General features: G+C 30.6%; 1 protein-coding gene across 1 annotated transcript; it reads right to left on the reverse strand.

Moving 5' to 3' along the window:
* Positions 1 to 215: 215 nt before the first annotated feature.
* LOC146913255 (F-box/FBD/LRR-repeat protein At1g78750-like) lies at positions 216 to 2,613 on the reverse strand. The gene is made up of 4 exons (XM_085720899.1): positions 2,347 to 2,613; positions 993 to 1,829; positions 642 to 788; positions 216 to 497 (listed from the first exon to the last, which is right to left on the reverse strand). Exons 1-4 carry the CDS (start codon positions 2,611 to 2,613, stop codon positions 216 to 218), a joined length of 1,533 nt encoding a protein of 510 aa, XP_085577025.1.
* Between the last annotated feature and the right edge of the window lie 5,901 nt (positions 2,614 to 8,514).

Below are 8,514 nucleotides of genomic sequence, written 5' to 3' on the forward strand. Positions count from 1 at the left end.
AGAACTAATAGTCAATATTAATATATCTTAGCATTAGATTAAGCCATATGTTCCAAGATACTATTAATTAATAAGCAAAAAATTCATAGTCAACATTTCTATCAAAATATTTCAAGAAGAGTTGAAGGTACAAAATCACATCATATATGTGGTAATAGTAAAACATATAAAACAATGTCGACCTAATCATTGTAGCATTTCCTTCTGTAACCTAATTAATCATATGAAAATTCCAAAAAACCAAAAGAGGGACCTTTCTTAAATGAGTAAACCTTCTCCTTAAATTCTTTCATAGACTTAGATTTCATCAGCTTTGGATCACTGAGGATGAAACCCATCCTCTCCAATATCTTGCCGTTTTCCAAAAAAAATTCAGCTAGAAATAGCTCCTGCTCGTCGCCATTAACTTTTTCAAAGTTCACAATCTTCAGAGTATATCTCAAACAATCGGGTACACCAGCAAAATTCAGAAGCTCTTTGGCAAACATAGGTATTTTCTGATCATTAATCATCAAACAAAGTTACTTGTATAAAGAGCAAAGAAACTAGCGAAAGCATATAACAATAAATAAAAAAACTAGACTCTACAAATTTGCAACTTTTAAGAATATAGAGCTACCAGAAATGAGTTCAATACCAACCTTGAGAACTAGTGTTTTGAGCACCGGTGACTTTGAAAGTAAGACTAAAATAACTTCAATGGTAACTAAACCAAGCTCCAAATGGCTCAAATTTCCAAGTACGGGTAGAAAAGTTAAAGGATGAACATCTTCTGGTTGTGTCATGACCTAGATGACATAGTGAAACTGATTTGTATTGCGACGGAAGAAATACAATTTTGATCTTGATAGATAACAAACTTATGAATATAGCCAAAAAAAAATTAAACACTTGTTGCATAAAAAAAACAACCCTTCAAATTACAAGTTATAAAGTATTCATTATTTGACATTACATATTTAGCGTTAGAAAAATTTAAACATTATGCTTACCTCCGACCCTTCAAATTTGATGCACTTCACTTGATGGAAATGCTGGAAAAGTTGAAAAACAAAGCATCTTCCCTTCGGGGTGATGTTCTTACATTGTTTTAAATGAATTTCAACAGAAGCACAAGAGAGAAAACCACAATCTGACAGATAAATTTGTTGTGATATACCATAACCATAGTAATTGAATTCTTTGAGATACAAAGCATTAAATTTGATGGATTTGCCTTGTCGCTCAATACAGTCTTGTTGTATGGAAATACTCTCAAGTAGAGAAGCTTCTATAATAACATCCTTTCCACTTGACCAATTGCAGTTACTGATCTCAAACTTTATGAGAACTGGTAAGCTAAGTATAAGAAAATTAGAGGATGGCTTAATGACAAAATTGATACCAGACAACTTGAGACATTTCAGGTGTCCAAAATGAATAGAATTGGTGCGCATTTTGATGGTGGTGAACATCTTAAGCACCAATTCCAATTCTTCTAGCAGTGTGGAATTTAAAAGATTATTGGATGTGCTAGCATAAAATGGTAGTTCATAAACAGAAGAATGGATCTTTAGGTTTTTCACTCCCCTATTCAAGACGGAAGAGATCCATATATTGAGATCAGCAACATCATGCTTGTTATAGATTACCAAAGAAAACTTTTCCAACTTTCTTGAAATTGAACTATTATTATTCGTAAAAAGAAGTGCCTTGTATACAAATTTTACAAAGCGATTCCCTATGCCATTGTCACCAACCTTCACTCGCCTCAAACTGTTTCCATCATTGTAGAGTGCTTGTTGTGAAACAGAACACCTTTGGCACAAAGCCAAATCATCGTAGCACACCTTAAACCACAAGTGTGTTAGTTTATTATCAAATAAGTCTCATGCAAACAGATACAAAACGAGTTAATGGGCATGCATTTTAGACCACATTATTGCAAGAGTCGGTCAATTTTAGTAACTCAGTTTTATGAAATAACAGTTTAATCCCTTAAATTGAACAAGTTCAGAAATTCAAATTTGGTAACATAATAGTAAAGGTTCTATGTGTTTCTTATGCAGCAAGACGTTATTCAAGTCAATATGTCGATAATAATATTCAAGACATTATTGAAGAAGACATTCAAGACTAAATTGATTGACTTTTTTTTATTTTTAAGAGACAAATCTGCAATTTTGTTATTTTGAATGACCAAATTGCTCCAACTCCATGGGATTAAAATGCAAATTTACTCCACAAAATCTAACATTTTGGAAACAAAAAAAAAAAAAAAAACTAACAAGTTGTAAAGAATAATATTCAAAAATAAAAAAGTTTAGAATGAAATAAAGATAACAAGAGGAAGAATAGAAAAATGACCTTATCAGAGACATAGAAGGAAGAGTAACAGCCAGCTTTGCAGTGAGTGCAGATTCGAGAAGAAGGGGAGTAGAGACTATCATCAAAGTGTAGCTTGGTGACGAATGTCCAGTTATTTAACCATTTCTTTGACAAAACAGAAGTCCTAACTGCATCTCTTGTTGGCAGAAAAGATAAAATTTGACTTATAAGCTGCGGTTCAGATAGCTTGCTATGGAGTATGTCTTCTTCAGTATCATGTTTTTTCTTTCTTGTGCTAGACTCCATGTTTTCCCTAACCTAATTTAAAATACCATGCATATGAATTACTACAACATCATCTTGAATATATGATAATAGAAATTAAAGATACTACCTTGTTGAATAAAACAATAGAAAATATTTACAATAGAAAATATTCTTAAGTTAATTGAATAATTTGGTCAAAAAAAAGTTAATTGAATAATTGATGCATGTGGACATAAAAAGTGATTTTTGGCTTATAATAAATTTATTAGCTATCCATATTACAACAACAACCAAGCCCTAAACACAAATAATAGAATCTAGAAAGATGAACCAAATCGCCCAATCATATTGGTGATAACAAGAAAATTAGGAAACCGTAATTGAAGGATGTTGCTACCTTGGAAGCCGCAGAGAATGAGTGGTAACTGATAATGAACAAAACTAGGGTTTAGGGTTTTGTCGAGGATTGAAATAGAAGGAAACAACGCTCTCTCGTATTTTTTCTCTAATTGTCAACCTTAATTGTTATTTACTCTAAAATAAAATCCCAACAAACGCAGGCCCAAACTTCTAATCTTTTTTTTTTTTTTGGTACAAAAACCTTCTAATCTTTCTATTTTATTGGCAAAATAACTCAGGGCCCTTAAGTTTTACATTTGTATGGGTTTGTAAGTTTCATTTAGGACAAAACTTAGGTACAACTTTTTAGGGGTTTTTTTTTTTTTTGAACAAGCCAAAATGGAATATATTAAATTATCATAGGTGGTTCATCTCGCACAAGATGTGATAAAGAGAACAACCATCACAAACAAAGTTTAGTAAGATGTGCAAAAGAGAACACCCATCACAAGCTAAATCGAATAACAGAAGAAAATAGACAAAAAGCTACCCCAGCACACCCATGCATAATAAAGGATGTTGTCCCCAGTCGTTATAACTGAAGGCAAAGCTGGGGATATTTGCCTTAAACCAATTAAAAGACATAATCTCGACCCTTTCTGCTAAACGATCCGAAGTAATCAACTTATGTTGAAAAATCCTGTTGTTTCTTTCCTTCCATATAACCCAGACACAAGCATGCCATATTATTGTCAGGAAAGAATGAATAGATCTCGATAAACTTGCCAACTGGCCAAAATGCTGAAAGTGATCACCAATTGTCGCTGGAGCAATAAAAGAAATGCCTACCCACCGATAAACATAGTGCCACACTGAACCGAAGAGGCACATTGAAGAATGAGATGCGCCGCTGTCTCAGAAGAACCGCACCCCCCCAATACAACAAGTGCCTTCCTGATGAATAATTCCCCTACGTGGATGGTTTCACGTATGGTTTTCAACTTAAAATACATTTTTTTTTATATAAAAAACTTTGAGAAAATTATGGATTTAAGGAAATTGAATTTACTAAGGACCATACGAAATGCACCTAAAGAATTGTACATAAGTTTTTCCTTTCATTTAATCCATGTCTCAAAAAAAAAGTTTCATTTTAATCCTTTTAAGTTTTATAACGATGACACGGTTGCCGGCCCCAAGTTTTTAAAAAACGGTCCGTTATCGAGAAAGAGGCTGCGACAAAAAGGTATAGCTAGTCAAGGGAGGTTAGTTTAAGTTTTAAAACTAGAGGGGGTGTCTGTGTTATTTGAACATAACTCAAGGGAGGTGAGTGTAATTTTCCCTATTTATCAAAAAGTTACTATTATATCTTTTCATTTAAAGACGCTTTTAGATTTTTTTTTTGTTGAATCTTGTTTTTTAAAAAATTATAACAAACAAGTACATTGTTCTTTAAATTAAAACTATTTTTTTTTTAAAGTTATTAAAAACCTCAAGGGACTGTTTATTACGAATTAAATTTTTTTTTTTATTGACATTCGGTTATATTGAAGTATACATTCGGTTTTTATCAGCCTCTTAATTCTCAAGTACATGCTAAGTTATATTGAAGAACTAATGATCCTTTAGTTTAGATTGGAATTGAAGATATCTTAGAACTAATAGTGAATATTAATATGCAAAAAATTTAAACATGCACGCACATACATACTGCTAATACAAACAAGCATTTCAGATTTTCAGTGACATAAAACAATGTCGACCTAATCATTGTAGCACTTCCTTCTGTGAAAAGGATCTGTTAGACATTGAGAGTGTAAGAATATAAAAAAAAAATCTTATTTTAATGTAAATTGATAAATAAATGCACAAGAAAACAACGATTGATCATGAAGTTTGGCCAGTTGCGTCTACGCCCCCAATAGAGGAGTGACTGATGCATGCAATTGTTAGAGTTATAGAATAGAAGCTCTACGTAAATATTATGGTCCCGGTTTAATTTAATTGCCTCTACGCCACCGGCATCTGCCTACTTAACGGCGAATATGAGCAATAATTAACGGTGAGGGAGGGGAGTGCTAGAACATATGAGACCGTGAATATGAGCAATAATCAACGGTGAGGGAGGGGAGTTCTAGAACATATGAGATTAGAAAAGAGATCACATCCTGATTGAATATAATTGATGAGTTGCATTTACATGTTGCTGATTAGGTCTATCTATGTTTTCAATGATCAACTTTTCTTAAAAGAGGTGATATGAATTCTAAATAAAGTGAAAAAAGAGGGGATTAGCTGTGTATATGAATTCATATCAGCGTTGCCAAATGTAGATTACATAAAATATCGGATATAATTTGAGAGAAGTCTATGTGTTGTAAAATGTCATTACAACAACCGTTGTTTATTCAATTGTTTTAATGTTTTCTTAAAAGAAAAAATGTACAACAATGAAAACCGAAAACCAAACCAATTGGATGAACAAATATCAAAATTGAAGAGATTTGGTTGGATGTTTTTACTCCCAAAATCAAACCAATCCAACCCGTGAACACCCATATATATATATATATATATATATATATATATATATATATATATATATATATATATATATATATATATATAAACACACACACACACACACACACACACACACACAAAGAAAATAGACTTAAAATACAAGAGTTTGGCCTGGTATTTTCATTACCTATTTTACCATTCATTTAAACTATTTTATTTACTATTTTATCCTCTAATAATATTATTTTAAATTTTATTAAAAAAATTAAATCCCATTAAAACACGAACAATACTATCAATATTATAAACGAAGGGGATATAGATTTTGGGCTAAACATTTTATAATTCCAATTATACTCTTCCACAATTTTTTCTATATTAATGATATATTGTTTGTGGTATTAGAAGATATAAGGATTTATATTATATTTGTTAAATTACTTTTGTTATTGAAAAAGTGAAACATGTTTTTTTTTGGGTTTGTTAGAATTTGAAAGTCACAAATATTTGTACTTATAATTTTAATCAAAATTAAAATTTCACGTAAAAAATCGTTCATAGTTTACACGAGTTATTACAATAAAACGAATATACCATTTTAGACTAACTTTTTCAACTTTCAATTATACCTTTAAACAAATTTGACGATAAAAATGTTATTTTGTTGGTGTCATTCAATTTTATTTACTTCTTTTTTAGTTGTCATATTTCCTTTGCTTAAATATAAGAAGACTAGTATCGATACCCGTGCCAAGCACGGGCTAAAATTTTTTCATATTTAAGGGAGATAATGTTGTGATGTATCAAATGTAAGTAATAGTCTAACATTGAGTAGAGGATTGAAGGTTGAGCAACATATAAGTGAAAAAATTCATACACTTAGTGCCTTAAAATATTGGGTGAAAATGTGGTATCATTCTTATTTGTGTGGTTCCTCTCTATTCGATTCAACTTTGTGGGGAAAGCGGGAGTGATTCAAGGTGGTAGATCACAGATGCAAAGAGTCTCATACTTGAAGAAGAGATGTTAATGTGTCAATTGTGAGTTAAAGTTTTGCATGAACGCTAGAGTAAATTTTAAAGAACATTTAAATGATATACCCATATACCTAGTTAATTCCTTAAAGCTCTATATTGGATGGAATAGTAGATTTCGAAGAAGGTATCAGTAAAAAGACTCATATACTTGATGCTATAAGATATTTTGTATGGATGTGGTATCAATCTCACTCGTGTGGTTTCTAGTATACTGTGGAAATCATACCCAGTGTAGGATTCCCTGGTAGTTACAAAATTATGATGAATTTTTTTGTTAGTTTTTGGATCCCCGGTAGTCCCCCAACAACTCAATATATTCCGTATACTTTCACAGACAAAGCACACACTCCTTAATTTTTTTCCCTTATCATTTCTCTTATGTTAAAATTCATTTTCATACTATATTTTTATTCAACTTCTATTATTTTAAATTCCTTTAATTTTGATATTAGGTGGGATGTAACAATCGAAAAATGCAGATGTGTTATGTTGAGTTTAGAAAATACATGCTTATTAAACATTTTAAAATTATATTGAGTTTTTTTAATTAAGTCTAATTTGTTGGTAAAATAATTACTCAAGATTCCTCAATTCCTTCAACAAATCTATAAAATTAACGACAACTCGTATTATTCACTACTCTCTTATGGACAAAACACACTGCATATTTTTTTCTCTTATTATTTCTCTCATATCCAATGTCCTTTTTCGTATTCATTGTGTTTCTTCTAATTTTCTTAATCTCTTCTCGTGAAAGAAAGGAACATAAACATACATCCACGAAATAATCATCAACCCAAATTTTTGAACATGTTGTGTCTCTATTTTACTTTCCATGACCGTGTCACATAATTAAGAACACATGTAATCACACAGTTGGTTAAAATATGGTAACATTTTCAAGTGTGAGTTAACATTCTACATATTGGATGAAAGAGTCGATTTTGATCAAGATAGAAATGAGATGACCCATTTACCTAGTGCCTTAAGGTTTTTTGTGAAGACGTAGTGTCAATCTAACTTGTTTGGTTGCTAATAACATAACATGATTATCCAACCTAATGTAGGCTCTATTGGAAGGCCTAACATTATGATAAACTGATTTGTTAGTTTTTGAATGTCATTTGTTTGATTTTTTTTTTATCTTAAATTTTAGTTAGTAGATGTCATTCGCTTTAATGCTATATTTTTTATTCAAACTTAATATTTTTTTTCAAATTCATTTACTTTTGGCATTTGATGGGATTTTACATTTGACAAATGCAGATGTATTATGCTAAGTTGATAAAATACATGCTTATTAAAAAATTTAAAATGATATAACACTTTTTTTGGTTTAGTCTAATTCTTCTTCTAGGAAATATTAAATTTAAGTTTTTCCATGTTGTTCTCTTTCATACCATTTATTTCATTCAACTTGTATTATTTCAAATTCTTTTATTTTTGGTATTTGGTAGGATTTAACCTTAGAAAAGCACTTTTATGTTATGTTAAGTTGACAACATACATGTTTATTATACATTTTTAAATGATGTGGTTTGTTTTTAATTGAGTCTAATGTTTTGGTAAATTAATTATCGAGAAATTCTCAACCCTTTCAAGAAACTCATAAAATTACCAACAACTTTGGAAAAATGTGTTTCATAATGTAATTTCAATAATCAAGAACAATTAAACCAATAAACTTTTTTCAGTAAAAAACCAAGATGAGAGATGGCTCATGTATAATGAATATGCTATTTATCATGATTAATTTGAATTAAAAATGCATTTTCTACTTCATTGTGATTTTCCGACTCTAAGGGTTTAATCTAGTGGTAAAAAGAAAAACTTTGGATTTAAAGGTTCCAACTCATTACAGAAAACCCATTGCATATCTTTTTCTCTTATCATTTCTCTCATAATCAATGTCCTTTTTCGTATTCACTTTGCTTCTAATTTCATTTATCCCTTCTCATGAAAGAAAGGAGTGTAAACCTACATCCATGAAATCACCACTAACCCACATTTTTGAACATGTTTGTGTCTCTATTTTACTTTT

This window comes from Medicago sativa, chromosome 6 (assembly GCF_051527215.1).
Source record: "Medicago sativa cultivar Bolivia chromosome 6, Bolivia_mono, whole genome shotgun sequence".
Classification (NCBI taxonomy): domain Eukaryota; kingdom Viridiplantae; phylum Streptophyta; class Magnoliopsida; order Fabales; family Fabaceae; genus Medicago; species Medicago sativa.